Genomic DNA, 25658 nt, shown 5'->3' with positions numbered 1-25658 from the left:
TAACTCTCCCTTAAATCCTCATGATCCAATCACATTCTGAGATGCACGTCAACCAATCTGCCTACAGATGGTGAACTGTCACCCAGCATATCTGTTGCTAGCTTGATACTAGCATAATGTTTCCTGGCTGAAATTCCACATCTACTCATGTGTTTCTGATTTTTATTAAATTATGCATTTCTTCTGATTATAATGCAAGAAATGGAGTTTGAAGATTTAACTCTAAAGCGAGCAAGTAATCCCTACTGGGTTTAGTTAGCTACTCCACACAGCACTTCAACAACCAGATTGTGGAGAAAACAATTGTCAGAAACGAAAAGTTTTGACTATAACTTCTGTTTCCTGAAGGGAAAGAATGAGGTACAACACATAGTATGTAGTATGAGGATATCACATCCCTGCATGGCCTGACTGAAGACACCTGATGATCTGTGGTGATGTATGTGAGGCCCCGCCTGCACATATATATATCTGTCACCATGGTCATCCATCAGTTCAGTAACCACTTTTCACCAAGCCCAGCTGAGCAGCAGGGCAACCTAGTGTTGTACTTTGCTCCTCTTCTTCAGGTAACAGAAGTAACATAACAAAGTAACATAACATTTCGTTCCCTTTCAGTCGATTCACTTGGTACAACACATATAGCCACCGAAGGGGCTGTCACCTCCAAAAAGTAAAACCAAACAAAGTTTGCAGTGTTGCAGATACCCCTTTAAACAAACCCATGGTGTTGCCATGTCCCTGGTTGAACGTGCGCTCACACGTGAGGCAATGGATGACCTCTGCTGTTGTAAGCCAGTGAGAAAGCCACTGTTTAGACAGGGCTTTGCCCCTGGCTGGATTAGCAAAAAAGACAAACAATTGGTCACATAAATGCACACTCTGAATGCGGTCTATGTAGGTGCGTAGCAGACGCACAGTACACAGGGAATGCAACCTCCTGTGCTTCGCGGATGCAAAAGGAGGGAGACAAAGGTTTAAGAGCTCAAAGGCCATAGAGCTATAGGCTGCAGGGATAATCGTAGGCAAATACGCTGCATTTGGGCGATATGTAACTTTGGAGCCATTCAAAGTGAACTGGGTACAAGAGAAATGGCTGTTTCTGCTTGTACTCTTCCTCCCTGCATTATTTCTAATTAATCTGCTGGACAAATAGCTCAGATATCTCCATGTTGTTGTTTAGACCAATGTTTAGCACCGTTAACAAAGTTCCACTAATTCAGTGAGGAACATCTTTCACTTCCTTTAAATTCTTCACAATAAAAGCTTCCCGTGAGTTTGTCATTTAAAAGCTTTTAATTTGAAGCAGTAAAGCAGGAAATGTTTGGTTTGCATTGACAGTAAAATTACACAACTCTGATATGTAAAGCTGGCCAATGAGAACAGAGCGGGCTCATCAGGAGGGGGGCTTTAAAGAGACAGGAGCTGAAATGGAATGTAAAGAGAAACTGTGTATATTGAGGGGCTGCATAAAGGGCAAGTGTAAGATAAATAAGGAAATTTTTGAACTGTAAATCATGCAGAGCTACTATAGTGGAGTCCAAAAATAAAAATTTAGAGCTGAGATGAGCACAATAGGTCCTCTTTAAGAAACGCATGGCAAGAGGGTGAGTGCCTGGTGTCACTCCATCGAAGCCAACATGACAGGCAGATATAGCCACCAAATAGACCTTTAATCATGGAAAAGGAGAGACCCTTATCCAGCAGCTCCTGAAGGAATGTCAAAACAATCAGTACTGAAATGGGAGTACATTTCAGTCCTGACACCACTGCTTGAACGCCTGCCATTTATATGCATATAGGTCTCTTAAATTGGACCTCTCAACAGGTAGGCATGCAGCCACCACAGTTCTGGGCGCGGATGAATCACCTCTCCTCCTGCTTGAGAGAGGAGGTCCCTGTGGAGAGGAAGCTGCCAGGGCCTCGCTGCCAGCAGACTGATTATCTCAGCATACCATGATTTTGCTGGATCAGAGACAGATCCTGCCGGCACACCCTCTGTATGCATTTCCACTGGGGAAAATGCATACAGGAATGTGTTGGGCCATGGGTTGGGCACATCCATTCCCAGAGGTGCATTGTGGTCCGTTATGGAAAAGAACAGGGGGAAGTGGGTATTTACTCCAGAGGCAAAGAGGTCCACTTTGGCCCTGCCAAAACGATTCAATATTTGAGTCACCACCAACAGGTGCAACCTTCACTCTCTTACAAGAGGTCCTCCCCTGGAGAGAAAGTCCGCACTCAGGTTCAGCAACAAAAAACAACATGGGAAGTGAACAGGTCTCTCCCTGAAAAGCCCAGTGCTTGAATGTGTGACAGAACTAGCAACAGTTGCACTGCTGTCTGCTCTATCAGAGCCCAATCATCCAGATAGGCTAATATGCAAATACCTCTCTCCCGGAGTGGAGCTAACGCCACCTCGACACATTTGGTGAGGGTGAGGGGGGCAAGTGACAGGCTGAACAGCAGCACCAGGTATTCGTAGGCTCCGCCTTCGAATGCAAACCTTAGAAACTGCCTGTGGTCTGGGTGTATCGCTACATGAAAGTAAGTGTCTGTGAAATCAAGTGCTGTAAACCAATGCCCTGTGCCGACTGTATTCAGTAGCTGTCTCAGTGTTGGCATTTTGAACTTGTAAGTTCGTAGGTATTTGTTTAACACTCGCAGGTCTAGAGTTGGATAAAGTCCTCACCCTTTCCTCGGAACAGTGAAATAATAACTGTACCAACCTTTGTTTGCCTCCGAAACGAGAACCACTCATATTGGTCTCTTGTTCAACTTCGACAGAGTGTTTATTTTGTCCTTCAGTACTGCTGCTGTCTCATCCCCTGCAACTGTGTTTATTATGTAGAGGAAACGGATTGGTCTGACCGAGAACTGTAGCCGGTAACCCATGACAACGGTTCTCTCTACCCACTGTTAATGTTCATATGACTGGTATTGTGTACTGTCCAAATATTTGGACAAATTTTACGTTGATGCTTTGTCTTAATATTGGAGTATATTTCTGTAATAATTTGTAAATGAACAACTGATGAAAGTACCAAGTCTAAAATGCCACATTATGTATTGTCAGTGAAACCTGCAATTGTTTTAGTAAGAAAGTAAGTAAGTAACACTTGGAAATGGACAGTCATTACTGATTGAATAATAATGAACATGTAATTGGCTTCACTTATGTATCCTTATACTGCTTACTTACATATATATATACACTTATATTTATATTTATACTTATTTTACTCATATGCTGCCCTTTACACCTACTGGCATAAACTTTCACTCAGTTTGGTGTTTAAGTTTGAGAAGCACAGCTTATGTTTTCAACACTGACTGTTGTCAAGTGCCCTAGGAGTAGATGAGAAATGCATTTGTTTTGTTATGTAATGTAGGTTTTCTTTGACGGCATTAAATTAAACTTAATAGAGGTCTTTACTTGTATGTTTAGCAAAAAACTTCACTCTGGAATTCTTTCACACATACTGTGTTCTTCTAATAGTGTGTGTCAGGGGCATGCACACCAGAGTTAAATAAAAAATATTTATTTGCACAAAAACAGGCATCCATCAGGTGGATAGATTGGGGTACAGCAAAGAGTTTGAAGAAGATGGAAGAGGAAGGGAGATGGAGAGGAAGAGCTGTGACAAAACTGACAAGAGTGATGCCTTGTATGTAAAAAAATAAAATAAATAAAAAAGAAGGCACATCAAACATCACATGAAGAACAAAAATCCTGGCCTCTTTTTTGCTGCCAAAACTTTGGTGGGAAATCCAAATCCAGCATCACCCTACAGGATTTGGTCTTTCAGACACAGTGCCATATTTTTTAAAAATATATCGTATTAGCCTTAATGTAAGATTAAGACTCATTTATGGAAAAAGACTTACAACTTTGATTAAATTATTCTTATTTGCTTTTTACTCGCAAAACTTTTGTCGCACTTACAGTAAAGTAACGGGTGTAGTTGTCAGCTCGAGTGGTGTAGTTGTCAGTTTCACCTGGTTCACTGTCTCTACTCTACCACACTGAGCTCCGTGTGTGTGGAGTGCTCTGCCCCGCCCGCAGTGAAATAGAGTAGAGGAGAGAGTCTCAGCGCAACCATAAATGACAACAAAGTCCGGGAACATGTGCAGGTGGTTTTTGACTGTTGTCAGCTCAGGGGGAAGGAAAAATCTTTCAAACCACCATGGTTTCTGAGCTGGTGGAGGAGAGGGCCACTCCACCTCCAGTCTCTCAGCTGCATGATGGTACAGTGAGAAGAAGGATGTATTGTCCTGGCCAACTGATGCAGAGGCGGTATACTGGCCCGATGATAAAGCCTCCTGTTCACCCTCTGATAAACCATGCATGTCCAAGCTGATGTCCAGCACGTCATTGTCATCATGGCAATGGACAACCCAAGCTGTGGCTGACTAGCGCTCTTGAAGGGCTCTGGCTCAAACTTGGCTAACCCCTCAACAGTCTCCATGTGGTCAGCCCAGTTACCAGCAGGGACTTCGACCCTTGCCGTCAGACGAAGCTGGGTCCCTCAACTCGGAGAAGAAGGGGTCATGCCGTGCAATAGTAGTCTTTTCTGGCAATTTCAACGCAGACCTGACCAGCCTTTCAGATGCAGCGGTGGCTAACACCAACAGGGGGTGTTAAGCTAACTTTGAGCTGGCAGGAGCCTACTGAAGAAACACAGCTAACTAGCTGTAACTTGCTAGCCCAACTCGGCAGAGGTGTTTTTCACGAGGTGAGAAGTGTGAGAATTGAGGGATGACCGTAGTGACAGTTGTATATATGTGCAGGCCTCACATATGTCACCACAGATCATCTGCCTTAAAAGTGTGAATAAAGGTGTCTTCAGTCAGGCCAAGCTGGGGCCCGATATCCCCATACTATATGTGTTGTATTGAGTGAATCGACTGAAAGGAAACAATTTCAGAAAAGTGTTTTAAGACTTAATAACTCCCACATTCACACAGTCGGTGTAAATGTGTTCACTTCCACTCTGACACTGCAGTAATGGTGGCAGCACTGAGAGCTGTACTAAAACTCATGTTGTGTTCACACATTAACTTTCCTGCATATCTACAAACTCTCAGTTACCTTTTCTATACCTAACCCCAACCCTAACCATTTAATCCACCCAATTGCTCATGATCAGTATACATATTTTAAAAATATTTCACCTGTATGAAGTATGTATGTATGGTTCTCAAACTTCTACACAGATGATTGATCATCTCCCATGTACTAATATTTTGGTTCTTGAAGGGTTGGAGTACAGAGCTCCTGTCAAAATATCAATATATAGTTCTTTATTTATCTTATTTTCCTAGGTGTTACTTTTTACATTTAAGGCATTCATAGCCTTGAGTTTGTTTACAGCATGATATGCTCTGGACTTGAAATTTAGGACTGGTTTTAACTCCAACTCTATTGGTTGTTGGGACATGTGCAAGCACCACAGCCCTGGCTACATCATCTCTTAATCTGCCCCACAGGCCACGCACATCACCTGAGTTGACCCTGCAGTCAGTCAGGGCACAGCCGCCTCCCTCCAGTCTGCAGGGTGGTCCAGACAACTGCAGCATCTTGGATGTTGTTTTCAAGAGGCTGCGATCGAGATTAGAGCAATGTCACACGAGCCTCACAGATCGCATCCAGGCCATCACCCACAGTTCTGATGGGACGCTGTTAGAGGCATATATACGGAAGGTGAGGAGGGTTAAAATAAAAACTACATAACTATCTCCACAGCACCACCAACATACTAAACCCTGCAAATCTACATGCAGATTTGTACATAGTAGATTTTTTTGTATTTGTGTTTATAAATGTATTTTTACTGAAATGTATAGTTGAATATAATTCTGCTGTGCTTATGTGGTATATGCAGTTTGACTCATGGGATGTGGATGGCTGGTTTAATCCTCCTGTTGGCTTGCATTCTGCTTTTTTCAGCTATAAAAGCAGCCAACCAAGCTGATAAGCTACATGGTAATGATTATGAAAAACATCATTTGTGCAACAGGCAGGTAATTAGTGAATTGTGATAGATCTAAGAAATTTACCAACCTTTCACCTACCATAGAATGATAGTGGGTCATTGACAGTGACCCCATTTCCTGGGCTTGGACAATGATTTTTTCAATAATTAATAAACAGAAGAGTAAAGGGTTGTGCATGGAGATGAATTTTAAAGATTGAAAAAATAATCTTTGAGGATAAGGCTGGTGTTATTCTATATTTTCTTACTTTCTGCCTTAGCCCTGAGTCCATTGGTTCCTTACGAAGATGTAAATCTGTCAAATGGCTCACAATATGTGGTTTTATTTTTAGCCATGCCAGTGGCAGGGCTTTAGAGATATCAATGTCGGTCAGTTGGTCGGTTGGTCAGTTGGTCCACTGAAACTACTGAATGGATTGGCACCAAATTTGGTACCGACATCCATGCTTCCCAAACAATGAATCCTACTGACTTTGGTGATCTCTAGACTTTTCCTAGACCGCCACCATGAGGTTGACGTGTGGTTTTTAGTTACAATAAATGTCTCAACAAGTATTGGGTGGGCTACCGTTAAATTTGGTACACAGCAGTGGATTAATCCACATTTGGTGCTCCAGTGAGTTTTCTGGCAGCAGGATAGTGTGTGTGGGATTGAGTCAAAATAAACTACCGTGGCAATGTTCATGTGTGCTTTTAATAGTTTTTGGATAACAATGGAACTCTTGGCTCATTTTATTGACAAGAAGAAAATATAGAATATCAACTGAAGTGGCAACTGCTAATCCATAAACTTTGGAAATACTCCTTTAAAACTACAAATATTTCTGTAACACAATGGCAGTTTTCATTTGTTCCTCAGTTACATCATGTAGAGCCAAACCACAAGTGCAGCTGAAGTATATAGTGGCTCCTTTCACATTGCAATCACATTTCACATTGAGCGAGTTGCAGGGGGACATAATGTTTGTGAACCTTCACACAAGCAGAGAAATGAAGGGCATATTGAGGGTGAGGACTCTTGGTAGAAAACAAGCAAAAACACACACTGTGGAAGGAGCTGCCATGGCAATAATTAGATGCTGAAAATAAAAGATACACCTGTTGTTTGATAGAAGCTGTCTGAATCGATGTTGCTGCTTGTTAAACAGAAAGCAAAGGTTGGATCTGTGAATAATCACACACTCCTACCATAGCCTCACAACATTCAGATCCCTATTATGTTTCACTCCCTCACCATTCTGACAAAAGTTTACTGCTACTGCTACACTGGATTGGAACAAGTGCACTCATTATTTTGTGGCGTAATTTATTGCTATAGAAAACAAATCTGGCTGTCAGTATGCATTTCCATACGCTTCACCGATAAATGAACGGCATGAAATTACAAAGTAAAGTTTTAGTTTTCACTCCTCTTCTGTCTTCAAGCGTGCTCTCTCTTTCTCTCTTTGTGTCTGGTTACTTTTAAACATCAGCATCATTAAATTCAATGAAGGGTGTGTGTGTGTGTGTGTGTGATAGGATGTGGCTCTTTAAAGCAGTGCAGCTATTTTTTTGGCTCTTAGTATCTGACTGGTTGACTCCTGCAGCAGCAGTTTAACAGAGTAGAGCAGAGAGTGAGGGAGACTGGCACCAACCCAGCTCCCACCCAGCTGACCATCTCTCCAGTGCTGGTTTTGTTTCCCCTTTCCTTAACCTGTACCCAAACTTATTCCCAATCCCAGCCAGTCATTTTCTACAATGCTTTAAGGAGACAAATCATGCATGTTTACAGTCTATATTTTTGATCTGGGCTCTACTGGAAAATCTTTGCATTTTTTACAGTTTAAAACTGACCCTTGCAGTGTGCAATGCAGTAATATCAGTGTCTGATAACCAATAATGACCCACTGCCATTATTAAGTTAGGCGTTCTGATTAGGCTACCTCTGTCGTCTTTTGCCCTTAATATCTTACTGTATTTTGACGTGCTTATTGAAAAATTATTATGTTCTATGGTGTGACAACGCTGTGGTCAAGGTCTGGTTAGGTTTAGATACATAAACCACTTGGTTAGGGTAAGGGAAAGATCATGGTTTGGGTTAAAAGTGTGTATTTTTGGAGCACAGGAGAGAGGAGCAGAGCAGCTTGGACAGGAGGGAGGAGCAGTATAGGAGCAGCAAGTGAGAACTTACTTGACTGCTGGAATAGAGATAATTTTGAATATATCACCAAGACTTACCCATTTCTTATAGTTAATAAAAAATGGGATAAGTTCCCAGGCCTCTTAGGCTGGCATTGTCTAAACCATAGGTTGGAGTTGTCTGTATCAGATGCAGTCAAACACTGCAGAGACCAACCACTTCACAGCTTTTCTTGACGAGTTATACTGTCTGTATAATCAGTCACCAAAGAATTTAAGAGAGCTTGATGCTGTAGTCTCTGAAGTAGGTGTATATTTAAAAAGGATTGGTTGAGTCTTAAGGATAAGGTGGGTGGCTTCATCTCACAGAACAGTAAACGCTGTTTGGACAATGTATGTTGCACTTTACAATCATCTCACAGCTGCAAGTAAAGATGTGAACTGAAATTCAAGTAAAAGTATGTATGTATGAGGGGCTACCAGCAAAGACTTGAGCTGATGATGGACACACTTGAGGAACTTAAAGATCTGTCTTGAGGCTCTGCAGTCCAGAGACATTAGACATTAGTCTCAATCAGTCAGTCTGATAAAAAGGCAGCTAGATGTTTTCAATACCATGGGACGTAGGCAATGGTGCACAAACTGCATGTGAGGCTGCATAGCAAGGTGCTTTTAAAGGTGTAACACTACATAGTGACAGCAGGCAGAAGGTAATAGATCCAAGAATGTTCTATGAAGCACTATGCAGAAGCACGCAAACAAGAATGGTCACAAGTGAAGAGGAATCAGTCTTTCATAAAGTCAGTGTGTTGGATAAAAACACATGGCTAAGCCCTCTGCCATTAATGTATGGGGAAACTGAAGTAAGAGAACTATGCAGTCTTCTGAAAATAGGATTCTCTGGTGTTAAGCAAAGTTACAGGGATGTTAAGGAGAATGCCAGTGTATCAAAACACAAGTCCCTTCTGAAACTTTAACATGCAGTGGAAACCATTGCTTTGAGCAGTGCAGAGTATGAGAGAGGTTTCTTGAAATTAATGCAGTTGTGACAGTGTTGCGCTCACAACTGAAAATTGAAAAAGTCTCTGCTCTAATGTTCATTTAAATGGTTGGACCTCCTCTTACCTCTTGGGACACCACAAAATATGTCAGGCCACCAGAAGGTCTGCAGACCATTCAGCGTGTAGACAAAGATGCACTACTACACAGGCTTCCCCATATCAGCCCATCTGGGATCTGATGAACTACTGTAACTGGTCTTGATACTGATACTGGAAGTGAGTCCAGTCAAAGCAGAGTAAGCAGTGATGGTTGCTACTTGTTCTCAACTATGAGTCATCAAACTGTCATCATTTTTGCTGACGAAACAGTATTGTACTTTATATATTTTCGCATATTGAACTGAAAAAGGAGATTGTCTTACAGAAAGATTAAGTCATCAGCTCTAGTTTTGCGCACTGCCAACAGTATTTAGAATGACTTTGATTTGCATTTTAGTGTTCAGAGCAGACCTTGTTATGTTTTATTTACAGTTTGTCAAATGATATTAGATTTTGTAGTCTATGCCATCCCATTCGCCAGTTTGCCCGTTTTCTTATTCTTGGTACATCTACAGTTTCCAACTAGTCCTCGTCGCTCCTGCATCCCTCCACTTGACCCTTCTTCACGCCACTCGTCAACCCTCATTCATCATGCTTTCCGAGACAACCGCACTACCCAATCCCACGACATTCTGCCGTGCTCAGGCGCAGCAGTAGGTGGTTTGCCTCCGATCAGCCACCTGAACGGTCCCCAAACCCCCGCCCCGCTCTCTATAAACCGTACCACGTCATCTTCGCAGCCCTTCTTTGGGGGCATGAGTAGTCTTCCAGTCATCCTCGTTCATACAGCCTTCTACATCATTGTCGACCATAATAAACTAGAAATTTAAATCCTTGGCACCAGACTCAGATTCCCACCTGAAAGCCAGTCCCTCCATTTTCAGCTTCCATGCCTCCCACAGTCTTTCATTCCCTTCACTCAACGTCCTGACCCTCTCCTGCTTCACCACCTTCGCCCGTTCCATTCTCAAGATTAAATCTTCCACAACACACGTCTACATCAGCCAAACTAACGTCTCCATAAAACTGTCCTCAGGGGCACCATACCTAGCCTTGTTTCACGCACACTTCGGCATGTTATCTGTAAGTCTGAACCACATCTTATGCCAAACGTTCGCCCCTCACTTCAGACTTCCTGGCCCACTACCAAACTCTCCGCACAGGCAACCTGTCTCCCCACATCGACAAAGTCAATCCACATTCCTAATCGTACTCTGGCCAATTCTTCCGCAGTGGAGCCGCTTCAACTGCTTCCAAATAAGAAATCCCAGACCACCTGTTAAAATTAAATAAATAATATTCTCGACCGCTAGTCTTCCCAAGATTCATACCTACCTCAGCGACATTCAAAGAGCCCGTTCTCACTTAGTCCAATGAAGTTAACTTTGGGGGATGATGAAGCAGGAAGCTCATCGAGACATGTCCCCCACCCTGAGTCTTGACCCCCGGGTTCCTAGACGCTCCAGCCTCTTTGTGACTCCATTTGGTCCCCGGTCATCCCCATGCCATCGACCCCCTTCATCCCTCTCCTCGACCCCCATCCAGTCCACCATACACTATCCTCACCCAATCCTGAACCCTCTTGACAATCCAAATAAATCTACTTTTTATACCGTTCAAATGGCGTGGTCTTTGTCAGTGAAATACAGTTAAATCTATTAACATGTTAAAAATATTTCTTTCATTTTCCTCAATTAAAATGAGTTTATATTTAACATGCACAAGGAAAAACAAATCTTCTTTCTTGTTTTCATGTTTACCAGTGATGAAAGAGCCACATCGCACAAATATGGATTAGGGAATGTTTGACACAACAGTGAAGGCACACAGACAGTGATGGATATCCATCTTCCACAAGCAGCCAAAACCTGTCTGTTAACCATCAGATTCAGCCATCTGTGTTGAGATGTTTCAGCATTTCTTTGCGCTCTGTTTACTGTCTCAAATCTTTCCATCGCTGCTCTGACGCTCACTTTTTTTTTTGACCGTGGAGCTCTTGCAAAAATCCTGTGCCGAAAGGCATGTTGTGTTTCTGTGACAACCCGCAACTGAGTTTTCACATCAGCTGCAAGTAACAGCTACCTGCATATTAAGAGATTATAATACTGTGATTTTGATATTTATTTCTTATTTATTCTGTTTTGTTATGTTCGAAAACATAGCATTAAATGTAGTTAAGTAAATGTTGCTGATTTTTTAATGTGGTGTAATGTTATTAGAAACGCACAATAGATGAACAATGATGATTAATCTCGCAGCACCCCTGCTCCGTCCTCACGGCACCCACTTTGGAAACCACTGGTCTACAGGATCAATTCATTGTTGGTTTGGCTCTGCACATGAGATCTCTTGACAATAAGAAGAATATAGAAGATTGCCAGCCAAATCCTTTAAAGCCTCCCTCCCGATGAGCCAACTCTGTTCTGAGAGTTCTGTTCTTATGGAAGCTGCGTGTCAGGCAAATTCTGGCAGCTCTGGATGGTATGTCAGCAAACCATGAAACAAACTATAGAAATAGGATTTCACTATTTTTTCTCATTCTTTACTCAGAATGTCAACTTCTCAAATACAACCATACATGTTCAAGCCGAAATCAGATCTTACATATGAGAGTGGACAACGCAAACAACACATGGAAAAACCTTAGCAACAACCCTAGCAACTGATGCTACAGAACGGATGGCCTTTTATGGGCATGTTCGACAAGCCAACGTCAGCTCGTCAGAAAGGAAAAAGAAAACATTGCAAACAAAGCATTGAGAGCAGGTTGAAGCCCGACTTTTGACTTGCAGGGAGCATTTCTACATATGTAAGTTAATCTCAAGTTTGACCATATTTAGCATAGATATCTGACATCATAACAGTATATAAATAACAGAAAACCAGAAAAAGCATAATATTTAACCTTATCCTAACCAAACCCTAACACTAATCAGTTATCAATGTGACACCTAACTACTGTAACCTAAGCCCTAACCCCAACAACAGAAGGGAATCCTCAACTGTTCCAAATCAGCACCTTCTTGATTCTCTCCTGAATCAGAAGAGGAGAGGTGCAAGTGCAGAATCCACTTCTGGTGGTGCAACATTTTAATCATCAAAACTACATGTAGTGTCACTACTCCCCCAACACTGCCATTCACCTTTGTTTTCTAAATTTCCAAATAAGCCTAACCCTAACCCAAATTGTAATTATCCTTTAAGGTTTAAAGTCTACAATATGTTTTACTGTATAAGCACAGTGAGGTGTGCTGTGTTATATTTTGTCTTGCTCCCACAGCAGTTCGTCAGTCAAAAAAATGGGTCAAATTTCTTCATGCACCTGTTGTACATGGAGAATGGAAGTGATTCTGACTGAAAAGTCGATGCAAACTGGCCTGAAGCACAGTTCAGCAGGCTGCTGACATTTCCAAACGTGTTCTGCTTTCTCTGCTGTTGCCCCCAGATACTAGAGGACAGCTGGGTCATCTTGGACGATAAGAATTTCAACAAATGTACCGAACTGCTCGGCCTCACAGACGGAAGGATCGAATGCGCAGTGTTCCAGGCGAAGTATGAGGGTGAGAAAGACAGGAGAACGACAGCCAGAACATCTTGACCAGCAGCGTCAGCAATCCCATCAGTTCTGCATGGCAGGGTTTTCAATGCTTAAATAGAGATTTTAAAAATCCCTTCCTACTCCCCACCAGGCTCCCGTCCCCCTCCACTCCATCTCGCCTTGCATCCCTACTCCTACCCCACCCACGGTGATCAAACATAAGCCCCCTGCTTCCTGTAAAATGATGTCTTTCTTAGCACATGAGCCATTGGAGAAATCATCCTGGATTATAAATAGAGTAAGAGTGAGCCTCTTCGTCTCTCATTAGCAGAGGGGGGAAGCACACAGATTCAGAATCACACTCATTTCTGCTTGTTTGGGCTAATTATGTGCTTTGGAAGCAGAAAACAGAGCAGCAGGGCATCACTCTAATTTGTATCTTCTAAAAAAAAAAAGAAACACAGTAGAAAGAATAACAAAAAAAGAAAAGAATCATTAAACAAAGCCAGAACATAAAGTTAGTCATGTTTGCAAGGCATAAAAATTGACTTTCTTAGATTTAGAATACAAGTGTGCTTCTAATTAAATGTAAATTAGGTCAGGCTGTTAAATGCCCAGTGTGCTTGCCAGACATAAAGGGCACTCTGTGCAGTGTGGAAAAACACAAATAATCCACAAAATGGAACAAAAATTCTAATTTGTTGTATAATTCCCTCACAAAGTAGGAATTTGAGAGAAGCGGTTAATTGTGTGGCTGATTAAAAGGCCAAATATTACAACACTGTTTTCCCTGTGGTTTCTGTAGAGGCCACAGCCAGAGATAGGCAGCAGGGCTCTGAAGGTCATGGTAAAAAGGATGAGGTCGTCACCCTGCTCACTTCTGCTGAGCAGTGCCTGGCTGCCATGAAGACCAGGATCAAGCTCATCCATGAGGTAAGCAAGATGTCAGAAGATGTTCACTGGAAAACTTTCAAAGCAGCTGCTAAACAGCAAGGCCTTCATCCTCTAATCTGACAGAAAATGATTCGGGATTAAGTTTTTCCTTAAATTTATGGTTAAGGACTATTATGCTATTTACATAGTGCTTTAGGGTGTTTCATTGTTCTCATGCTGGTCTTGGTACTCTCGAGCATATATCCTCAAACCTCCCCAAATATGTAATTGTGGGTGGTGCATAGAGCCAGCTTATGCTTCATGAAATTTGAAGCATTGCAGTCTCTGGCCGCACTGACCTCAGCTGCTTCTTGTTGATGATTGGTTCTTTGGCCCTTAGTACCTCCAAGTCAAACACACCCCTTCAAAACCACTCCAGCAACCAGAGAGACACCATAATTTTAAAGACAAGGAGAACAAGAGAGCAAGTAGAATAAAACGACACATATCCTGTACAATGGGGATGTCACTATATACAGCCATCATATGTGGCCTTTACCGTTATTGTTGACCTCAAAACCAGCCCTTGTGAGAAGGGTCTATCTACAATTTTGCGGACCTATATATGTCTTATAATCAGGGTCATATTATTATTTATATTTGTACCTCGAGCTCCAATATGTTATGCCATCGAGAGCTACTGTGACTAAATGCATTAAAACACTTTGAGCAGAAGAAGCATGAGCTAAAAGTCAAGCTAATGTTAGCTCTGACCACCTACTGCTGGACAGTTCTCACAAGTGATAGCTACTTCACAACTTTTCTTAAAAATTAACCGATTAATGGGTGTCGGTCTGTCAAAAGCAAAATTAACCGAAACTGACATCCCTTGTACACATAACCTTTCAGTCAATAAATGTCTCGTCCCATTAGGACAACCTGACAGCCTTCCGCCTGATGGACAGGAGACGTAGAGGTGTGGTGGACTGCCATGATTTCAAAGTGCTGTACAACAGCCTGGGATTTTTCTGCCGGGAAGGAGAGTACCAGCGGCTGCTGGATCTGATTGGCCTGCAGTCTGGACGCAACCTCAATTATGCAGAATTCGTCAATGTTGTAGAAAATAATGGCAAACAAGGGACACAAACTGCTACTGTGTGAGTCTGATATGATCATTACTTATATTTGGCCATTTAGAGGAAAGGTCTTTGGTGTGCCTACATTTTTGCTTTTCTGTCTCTCCTGACAGACAAGAGCAGCTCCATGATCTGCTGGCCTGTGAGGCACGCTACAAGTGGGCAGACATGTCTAAGGTCAGCATAAACTCTTGGAAAGCACTCATAGAAAGATCCTCTTAAAGAACAAACCTACCTCTTCCTCTCTTTCTCATCAGGTGCTGTGTCATTTTGACACTGATGGCCAGGGTTGGATCCATAAAAAGAGCTTGAGAGATCTACTCTTCACTTATGCTCTTCCCTTAAGATCCAATGAGTTTGAACAGCTTTGGTTGAGGTAAGAGATACTGAAGTGAGGCATCGCAATCACTACTACACATCATAGAGTAGTGCTCATTTCAATGCCTGTGACAGTTTTTAACTTCATTTTGACAGGTATGACCCAGAGGGGCAGGGGTCTGTGGCGGTTTGTGACTTCCTGGAAAGACTGGGGTTTCATCATGATGTAGAACTGAGGTACTGGAGCCAGACACTGAAACAAACTGTTGCCCAAAAGGATGCCAGCAGACCAGTTTCCTCTGAGATTACCTCACTGGAATGTATTGTGTAAGAGAAAAAGGGTATTGTGTGCCATTTAAGATGATTTGGCCCACAGTATTAATAGAGGAAGCCAGGTTTTTTTTAATTGCCTAACAACAGAAACTAGGGCTTTATGCATGAAAACAGAACCTTGGCAGTTGAGTCCAGGTTACGAGCTTCCAAGGAGGGGCAAATGGAGGAGTCGTCAATGAACAGAACCAAATCACTGACCCTTCAGAGTCTTGGATCAGACACCCATGAGATTTGCTTTGTTAATGTTAAGTTTAATGTTTGATGTCATCCTGTTTTTGTCATGTCATGACGGCAGTTGATGAGTGACAGAAAGGAGAAGAAAGGAGGAGGTGGGTGGGAAGGTTTGGTGTCAAGATAGAGTCGGGTGTCATTGGCATAACAGTGTAAGTAAGTCCTTAATGGCAGATTATCTGAGCCAGAGGAAGCATGCAAAAGGGATCTCAGTCTTGGGACACCCCTGGTTGGCAGGGTCAGGGTTGGATTTAGAGCCCTTGATGATAACTTATTACTTTCTGTCGGTGAGTAAAGGGGCGTCATCAAAGTAAAGAGAGCGCTGTTGCTGCAGTGAGGAAGTATAAGCCAAGGTTTATACTTAATGCATCTGAAACACATATAAGTTTTAATATGATAATAAAGTACATACATGCAGTCACAGCAGTAAATACTAACTTTAATTAACGTTGATTATTTTTTACAGCCCATAACAGGCATAATGCTTAAAGAAACCATACACACACTTGGTCTTGTTTCCTTTTTGACTCAGGCAGGACATTTGCACTAAAAGTAAACAACACAGATTAAAAAAACAAAACAAAACATTTTGTATTTTATAGATTGATTGATATTTATATATATTTTGTTTTTATAACAGGCTTTGGTTTGGATCTCAGAGCATCAATACATTTCAGTTTTTCATATAGTGGTATATTACTCTTCTGAATGGGCTTCCTTCCCCAGGGGGTTTGGATAAACAAACATTTAAGCCAGTGTAGAAACATTTTACACATGCTGTGATTATAATTGAGCCTTGATAGATATTGCAAATGCACCAAGGCTCATTAATTCCCCCTAACATTCATGTGTAGCTACAGTATAGGTTTGGTGATTTATTGGTAATGCAAACAGACTTTATGAAAGCAGAAAGGCTTGAGTTGTGGAGAGGCCTTTTCAGAATCACCAAGTTTCCAAATATTTATTTTCAATTATAAAAGTGTGAACAGAAATGTCTCACTGATAAAACAAAATGAAAGTAGAAAAGGGAACATCCATGTTCATATTACCATGAATTATAGTAAGTCTGTCTTGTACTGTCAACAGACAAGTTCTGCAGGATAACCACAAGGGGCTGAGTGATGCTCTGACTTGCCTAGAAAGAAGAGGAGATGGCACAGTGACAGTAGAGGAGCTGCTGAACCTCTTACACACCTTCAGATGCTTCATCCAGAGAGAGCAGCTCATAAATCACCTCCGCAGGTCAACCACATCTTGCACTTTCTCTATAGAGACATGTATGAGTGTCAAACACAATCTTATCAAAGATCTTAATGAAAAGAACAGATTGAGACATGTTTTTATTCATATGTAGAGTTTACTATGTCACATATTTATTTGTAATTGGGTGCTTTTTTTTAAATACTGCAACATTCCCTGTCCCTCAGATTCAATAAAATGACAAACGATCTTTTATTGGGATATTTACACCAGACTACACAATTTATCATTAAAATACATTAAAAAACATTCACAAAACAGTTTAGAAGCTCTCCTCCACTATGAGAGTGACCTGTAACCTTGGAGCTTCCCATAACTTGAACTTGTTAGAGCCTATAGGCTTCTGCCTTGTGTTTCCACTGTGTTTTTCAAACCAGAACATTTTGTATATACTGTATGTCATTGAAAACATTCAAAAATGTTCAAGTGGAAGGAATAACACAGAGAGTCTACAGCCGACTTTATTTAGGCACATTGCAAATTAGCACAAGAAACAAAGTACAGCTGAGGCTGATGGAACTGTTAGTTTTGCAGGTAAACCAAAGAATTGGACAATTTGAAATGGACTTGAATAGTTAGGGCATCACCAGTTGTTACAGTATGTGGACCTTGAATATCTGTACCACAATCCTTAGCAGTCTATTTATTAGTTGCCAAGATATTACTCAGAACCAAAAATGTGAACCTCAAGGAGGCACTGGAGAAAAGTTTCAGGGAGTCAGCAAAGTTCAGAATTCATCCCCTGGGATCTATTATTGTCTGTGCAACATTTCATGACAGCCCCACCGTTACCATGGCCTAAAGCTGTGCACTTGTTAGTTAACATAACTCAGCATGAAACCAACTTGTCTGTGTTGCACCTCCTCTCTCGTTTCCCATTAGGCTCAAGGTTTCCATGAATGATAACAACAGGAGGATATCTTACATGGACTTGCTGTCTGTGTTTAACCATAAAGCAGAGAAGAAGCATGAGCCTCCTCCGTCTTCCCCTGAGGCCATGTGCCAGATAGAGTCTTTGGACGGCCTCAGCCCAGGAATGGCTCTGGCAAGGATGCAGGAACTAGTCACTGCCTCAGCACCTAACCTGTTTAAGGTGAAGCTTACGCCCACATGCTTCATTCCCCTTTGCCATCAGTCTTTCAAACTTTGTATGTCTTCAGTACATTGCCTGCACATCTCCAATATATACACACAATGCAGTGAGGAAGACCTTGTTTTCAACAATATGTACTACAAATTTCTTCTGGGCAGGCGCCAAGAAGCTTCATACAGTATCTGTTTTAAAAACTGATCCATCCACTTGCTACATTCTAAAAGACATCACTACAAAATCTAAAAAAGTGTACATTAGAGTTTGTTTACACAGAAAATGTACTTTGCCAGAAATTGCAAATTGTGCTGCTCTGATTGTCAAGTAGTAGTTTTGTACACTACATGATTGTGTGATTGCACTTGAACTCGCAATAAAGAAATTGCAATTCTGCTAATGACAAAAACCACACCCTCTAATCATGAGAAACACAAGCAGTCAGATGATCAGAAGCTAACAGTTTAGCCAGATGATCTAAAAACTGTGTGCACAAGTACAGCACAGTAAACACTGAACAGCTTCTGTCTGTCAGCAATCATCTTCCTGTGGCTTTTCCTCTCCTCCAGGCATTCTCGGCCTTCGACCAGAGCGGTACAGGGACGGTCAAAGCTCTTGACTTTCGTCAGGTCCTGGAGAATTTTTGTGCCCGTCTATCAGACAAACAATACAGACACATGCTGACCAAACTGGAGTTAAACAGTGAGAACTGCACTGTTAATTGGAAGGACTTCCTCAACAAGTTTCAGTCACAGAGCCCCAAGGTAAGAGAGGCAGTTACCACAGATACTTAAAGGCATCGTTCATTTTTTTTCTGAGAGTGAGAAGATTGATATCTACCTCATGTCTGTGTCAAGTCCAGCTGAAATCCCGTTTAGACATCCCTTTCTGCAGTCAAAAATGATGTCTGTGTTTTTTTTACATTTATTGTAAATTTTTTATTATTAAAAGGAAGAAGAGCGGGTATTTGGGTAAATATCAGCCATTGGAAGGGTGTGTCGGTGTCTGTGTTTGATTGTCGGTGCCAGTGTTACACCATAGGAAACAAGAGACAAAGTAAACAAACTTCTATTATCCCCTTCTGTATGCATACTCAGTGATCTGGATATACCCAACACATGTTCAACACAATTCATAATACTCCTGGCTTGTAGCCTAACTATAGCCAAGAAAACAATACTACTAAACTGGAAAAGCAGGGAAAAAAAGTCAACATCTCACAATGGTTGGATCTCCTAACACGACAGATATCAATGAAACAAAGTGACAATTTATTGTCTGTATGGAAACACATTCTCCTTCTATGTAGACGGAGAACTAATAATATTCCAATGGATTCATGCAAAACTCCGGGCGCCATCATGAAACCAAAAAGTGTAAAATATAAGTTTATACCTTTTAGTGTCTGATTTTATAGAGCAGGTATGTATGCTATGGCAGAAAAAACATGCAATTTAATTTCAGTTGGACTTCCCCAGCTCTGTACCTAAAGCACAGATTAGATTAATATTGATCATCTCACTCTCACTCAAATAAATGTATTTCCCAAAATGTGGAACTACTCTTCTAATTGTATGTCATCCTTACCTGTATGCAACATAGAAAATGTGTGTGTTGCTTTTTTTTTTTTTTTATGGTGTAGATGTCAGAGAGGTGCCTGAGTAGGGCCGGGGAGAAAGGGACTAAAACCAGATCCGACACCTCTGGAACCACTGCAGTTCTCCAGCAGATCCAGGAAGTTGTCTCAGGCCACTTGTATGAAATCACCAAAGAGCTGATGGATTTGGACCACTCCAACAGCAGCACAATATCTAAAGAGCAGTTCAGACAGCTTTGTAACCGCCACTGCCTGAGACTCACAAATGATCAGGTGAAGCCAGAAAATTTGTTTATTACTGCTTATATTTCATTGCGTTATAATTCAGAGAATTCAAAGTGGAGACATTCAAGAGAACAAGCACATCTCCAACAACTCTCCCTGTGCTTTCAAGCTGAAACAACACATACTGGCATCGGTCCATGGTTACAAATGAGAAGATGAATCTAAATTTTACTGTATTTGCCAGTTCGGTTCTTTTTAGTCTGATATGTTTTCTTTAATTATTCTAATCAAAATCTAATTTATCTTTGCTGATAATTATTGACTGCGTGAGAAAGTTAGTCATCTGTAAAGCCAATTTATGTGCTGTGTGTAACTTGCTGTGGGGTATGAGTCCCCCCATTGTGGATGATTATTTGCATGTGTGCTTTTCTTTTTGCTTCTTAGTTTGAGTGTGTATGGAGTCAGATGCCCGTGAATAAGCAGGGGAAGCTGCAGTACAGAGAGTTTCTGAAGCGATTTGGTGCACTGGGCAGGACCGCCCACACAGAGGCACAAAGTCCCTCCAACAACATCCCGACGCCTTTCCCCGACCCCCGAGAAACAGCCTCAGCAACAGAGTCTTGTTGCCCAAACACTGTAGGTGCCATTCTGCAACGCACCAAGGTACAGCACATGACAGGATAGACCTTTGTTATATGCCATGTCTTAACTACCATATATTATAAACATAATACTCTGGTGAAACCTTATATAAAACTATTCAAGCTTCCAAATGTGGAGTTAAGTGAGTCTAAGTTGAGCTGCACAAAACATCATTTAATTCATTTTTTTGCTGAATGCTGCAGTATGCATTAACAGCTTCACAAAGCCAGTCACACTTGTAGTTTTCACTATAAGAAGTCTGGAAAAAAAGGGCATTAAAATTTATTGAGCCTGTGTCGCACCAATCAGCAATCTCCAGTATTTTAGTGGTACAAATAAGAACATGATTCTCCAGCTCTCAAACACTTAAACATTTTGAACTGCTGTTTAAAGGAAGTGTTAAGATGTGTTCAGACTGAAGGGGTAAAGTGAAATGGCACAATAAAGTCCATACAAAGACACAAGTGGTTGCAGATTTGCAGTAGTGAAATGTAACAAAGCACATTTGTGCATGTCTTACATTCAAGTACATGTTTGAGGAACATCATTAATATTTTATGCTTCTTTATACTTCCACTCCACTACATTTCAGAAGGAAATGTTGTACTTTTTACTCCACTACATTTATTTCACAACTGTAGTTACTAGTTAGCTTTCAGATCAAGAAAGTACAAAGTACTGTAGGGATGAAATTTAATTTCTGTGGGGTCAATGGTGTTACATTTAACATTTAAGCAGTGCAAACAGATTTTATGTGTAAAACAGGTGATGTATTTTATAATTTATATGGTCTTATTCTGTTGGTCAAAAGCCACATTAAATCCCCTTTGATTCAATGCAAAGACAATAAAACATGAAAAATTCCAGGAGGGGTGAAAACTTTCTACAGGTGCTGTATATCTGTATATATAAAGAATAACATTGAGTGGGGCCATTTTGCATAATGAGTACTTTCACTTTTGGTACATTTTGCAACTAATACTTATGCACCTTTACTTAAGTAAGACTTTTATTTGTAAAAGAATATTTTTATGATGTGGTATTGCTACTTTTACTTATGTAAAATATCTCAATACTTCTTCCACCACTGCAGATTTGCTCAGTGCAGCGCAAAATTAATATGTTCACGCAAGTAGAAAATGTTTCAACTTGGTTGAAACGATGTGTGCTCATCTCGAGGTTTTAAAACTCCAAATCATGAATGTACACAGACAAGAGTATAATGGAGAGAGACTGGAGGCAAATAACATACTCTGCACACACAGTCTGTGTTTACATACTTGTACAGTCTGTATATTGCCTGTTTGGGGCAAATAAACACAACGTGCAAGAATATTCCAGCTGTTCAATTTGAATGAATTGAATATTTGCTTTATAGATGTAAACGGATGATAACATCATTAACCTATCTGGACTATTTCTCACCTCAGGTTTGTTTAGAAACTGATGCTGAAAAGTTGTCTAAGAGATATTTGACATTTATAGAACAGCCACCATGTTTTTTCTGACCTGAAATTTAAAAGCAAAGACCAGTTACAGCCCAGTGAGTAGGAGGTTTATCTCAAATTATACAAATGATATGTGCAACACAAGATTTATGACCACACAGATGTATTATACATAGAACCATGTGTGCATCCACTGTCCATTCTGGAGTATACTTGACCCTTTAGTCCAGCAAGGTTCAGCTTCAAGTTCAGCTCAAGTTCAGTCTTTGTCCACATAAAGATCAGACACATCAAATCAGACTCATCTGTCAGTAAAACAGATTAAAATAGATATGACGGATTAAAAAGAAATAATTGAGAAAGAGTAACACACAATTACAGTAAAACAGTAAGAACCAGTAATTAAAAACAAATGAGTAAAACCAAATTAAAACAGGTAAGACTGATTGATGAAGGCTTTGTGTTTATAGAACTGTCAGCATACTTGAAAGATGTCTGTCATGAGCTGAGGCCTGTTTAGTCTTACCACAAGAACTAATTTAAAATTCTGGACTGATGTTTTAGGCTGTAGGTACATTTTCAGCTTTGAAAATGAGTTGATAAAGACTGTGGTGGCCAATATATGAAAATGATATACTGTCTTGATTTCATACCAGAGGATTCATCTTTCAATTCAGGTTGAGTGTAACCTCATTGACACTATAGAAGTGGAATAATGTCAGTTATTTGGCCTTGTTTCTAAAGCATGACAGTGTTTTTCTTTTTTTTTCAAAGAGAAGAGAGAAATTCTGTTGGAAGCAAGTACCATTATCTCATGAGTAATATGAATTTCATGAAAAGTAAGTGTTGTGATCAGTATTCACCTGGCTGATCAGACTGAATGAGGATGCACTCTGGAGTTGGAATCAGTTGCTTTCTCCAAACTGCCCTTAAATAACTTGAGATGACACTTTACTTTAGTGTAGTTGTGCAGCCCCTCTCCTGACCTCCCTCATTTCTCTCCCAGTCTGCCCCCCAGTGCACCTCCAAGCATCCTGCCTCAGCGGGAAGGCCAGGAACAGGAAGCCCGCTGGGCATCACGGAGAGGAGGCTGCGTGGGGCGGTGCAACGCTGCTGGAAGGAGATCCAGAGGAACTGCAGCGAGGAAGATCCTCAGCGAGAGGGACACATCAGCACTGTCTCCTTCCTGGGTGGGTGGCAAACCAAAGACAATCATATACGACACTGAGCTGTTCCTTTTACATGATAACGTACATGCTAACAACTCTGACTGTGTGTGTTGCAGAGATCCTCCAGTCTCTCAATATAAATCTGAGTCAGGTGCAGTTTGAGCATCTGGCTATGAAGTTCGACATCATGAATAACGGTGGTGTTTCATATCACAACTTCCTTCGTCACTTCCTGCTGAACCTCAGACCAGCAGAGACCAAGCGGACGTTTGAGCGTTGTAAACTCCCTCTTCCTGTTACACCGGTAAAAAAGAAACATTTGTCTCTCTACATTTCAGTGTCTGTATTAAAGTAGGTTTCACAAACAATCCATGTGCCAACAGACATCATTTTTAGCCAGAGGTGTTGACTTGAGTCACAAATCTGATGACTCAACGTGTCAAAATATAAAAAGACTTTCAACTCAACTTGACTTCAACACCGGTGACTTAACTTGAACTCTACACATTAGACTTCATATCCTCACAAAGCCCAAAGATAAAATATGATGTTATAAAAAATTCTTAATTTTTCGACAGCAGATATACTTTGAATCATTCAACAGCAGCCTGTAATGTTGTGAAAAGGTGCATTTAGCAGTTAGTAGCCTTTATTAATGATTTAGTAACATTTAAAACTGCTGGCTTACTTTACATTAATAACTTTAACATTAATAATTGCAGACTTGATGATCTATTAAAGTGAGAAACTCTTGACAGCCAGAGAGATTTTTCACAACCTGGCAACCCAAACGTTGTTCTTATTAATAGTTCATAACTGATTTATAAAGTATTACAGCTCTTTCCCACTTTTCCATGGGAGCTCACCAACCCATGACTGAAGTTGTGTAGCTGTTTTCTTGGGTTCTGCTTTTGTTTCCACTGTCCTTTGCTCACTTTGGAGCCAAGTTTCAGGAGCTAAAGTTTGGCACCCTTCAGGTAGTGGTATTAAATTAGGTTCCAGGTACTGGCAGGGGTGCTTGCAAGGCTGTCACCCATGATTGATCAACTAAAACTAACACAACAACATAACAGTAAACACCATTTCAGCTCTGTGTGTACATCAGCAAGAACTTTTTAAACTTTTTATGAAGAACAATGATCATGTCTGTCCCACTGTTACCTTTGCAATGACACATACAGTCTGATCCTTCCCAGTTTTAAAAGTAAAATTTAAAAGCAAGACAGAAACCAACACCTTTGCCCTACAAGTTCAAAGGTTCAGGTTATAGAAAACTCCAGGTTAAATTCCTGCAGTGGACAAGAACTATTAGTAAACCATTAATTAACCATATACCATTATGCCATCAGTTACAACTTCGTAAAGGGTGACCTATTATAAAGTGGTACCAAACAACACTAAATTAGTATGCATGTTGGCATTTACAAATATACTTTTGCTCATATATCCAGTTAGTACACATTCACCACAGTTGGAGTTTACTTACATACACATGCTGAGCAGCACATTATCACAGCTCAAATTAACTCTGTGGTCCTCCTTTCCTCTGTTATAGGTCTGATCTATTAGACTTTTATTGGCTGCAAGTTTGAATTGGGTTACAGTAAAGTGTATTTGTGTGTGTGTGGGGGGGGGGGGGTCTGGAATGTGAGGGGGCGGTAATGGGCGACGGCAGGTTGCCAGATTGTGTAAACTCAGCAGGGACCTCCCACCCTCAGGCTCTCGACTATCGCCTCCCATGACAAGCAAATTGGGCAAGTTTGGTGGTTTGCAGTGCTTTTTTTTGGCATGGCGAGGTGTATACAAAGCTTTGAACAATGACACACGGGTGGGCACGTTCTAAAAAGGACCCCTGCTGAGCGACTAAGCCAAGCCCCAAGATTCAGTAGAGCGTGTGGGTGAGGGCCTAATCTGGCAACCCACGAGCTGCAACCTTCCAAACCAACTTTGGAATCACAAAGACATGCATTGTTTTGACCGAACCGACCATCTGTGTGAGATTGCAGAGACCCCCTGCATCTTATCTGATTCGATGGTGTGTCTGTACATGAGTTAACAGGCAAAACATTTATCTGATCACAGAACAAAAAACACTTTGTTCCGAATCTCAGCTTGTGAAAAAGTAAAATATTGCCAACAATGTGGGGGCTCTCACCTCTATTTCTTGTTCGTTTTTCACTGTTTGTGCTTCCTCTATGGTCCGACTGCATGGTCTGGTCCGGTTCAGACGAGCCAGGGCGTTCTGAGTAAAGACTGCGTTGAGGTCATGCTGAGGATCTATGAGGCCGTTCGCTTGTCCTGGACCTCCATCAGACGCAGCTTCCTGACGTCCGACCGCACCCGCACAGGAAGCGTATCCGTGCAGGACTTCAGGAAGGTGAGGTCAGCTGCAACACGCCACCCCGCAGAGCTCCACCTGCTCTGCTGGATGCGAGCGATGTCAAACGCTCAAAGATAAACTAGAGCTTCATGAATTATTGATGGAACCGTTTGTGCTCCACTTGTGTGTCTTCTATCAAAATGTCTGAAAGGAGAATGATGGAAAGTGACTGGAAATCAATAAATCTCAAGTGTGCGAGCTTGCAAA

The 25658-nt window shown here is 41.3% G+C and overlaps 1 protein-coding gene across 6 annotated transcripts in view; it reads left to right on the top strand.

The window, feature by feature from the left end:
• The window catches only part of efcab6 (EF-hand calcium binding domain 6), a 69588-nt gene that overhangs the window by 40427 nt on the left and 3503 nt on the right, over positions 1-25658 (top strand). For 4 of the 6 annotated variants that reach the window (XM_044343748.1, XM_044343745.1, XM_044343747.1 and 1 more), the window contains exons 16-30: positions 5491-5704; positions 12660-12774; positions 13558-13685; positions 14559-14782; positions 14875-14938; positions 15019-15137; positions 15236-15316; positions 16730-16885; positions 17786-17996; positions 18560-18754; positions 19633-19860; positions 20257-20475; positions 22909-23092; positions 23188-23375; positions 25299-25448. In XM_044343748.1, the coding sequence (XP_044199683.1) occupies positions 5491-5704; positions 12660-12774; positions 13558-13685; positions 14559-14782; positions 14875-14938; positions 15019-15137; positions 15236-15316; positions 16730-16885; positions 17786-17996; positions 18560-18754; positions 19633-19860; positions 20257-20475; positions 22909-23092; positions 23188-23375; positions 25299-25448 (2476 nt within the window). The remainder of the gene's footprint in view (positions 1-5490; positions 5705-12659; positions 12775-13557; positions 13686-14558; positions 14783-14874; positions 14939-15018; positions 15138-15235; positions 15317-16729; positions 16886-17785; positions 17997-18559; positions 18755-19632; positions 19861-20256; positions 20476-22908; positions 23093-23187; positions 23376-25298; positions 25449-25658) is intronic. The other 2 variants (XM_044343746.1, XM_044343749.1) reach the window with 2 other exon arrangements.

This window comes from Thunnus albacares, chromosome 23 (assembly GCF_914725855.1).
Source record: "Thunnus albacares chromosome 23, fThuAlb1.1, whole genome shotgun sequence".
Lineage (NCBI taxonomy): Eukaryota > Metazoa > Chordata > Actinopteri > Scombriformes > Scombridae > Thunnus > Thunnus albacares.
The sequence above is the reverse complement of the archived record's forward strand: the minus strand, read 5'-3'. Positions and strand labels throughout refer to the sequence as shown.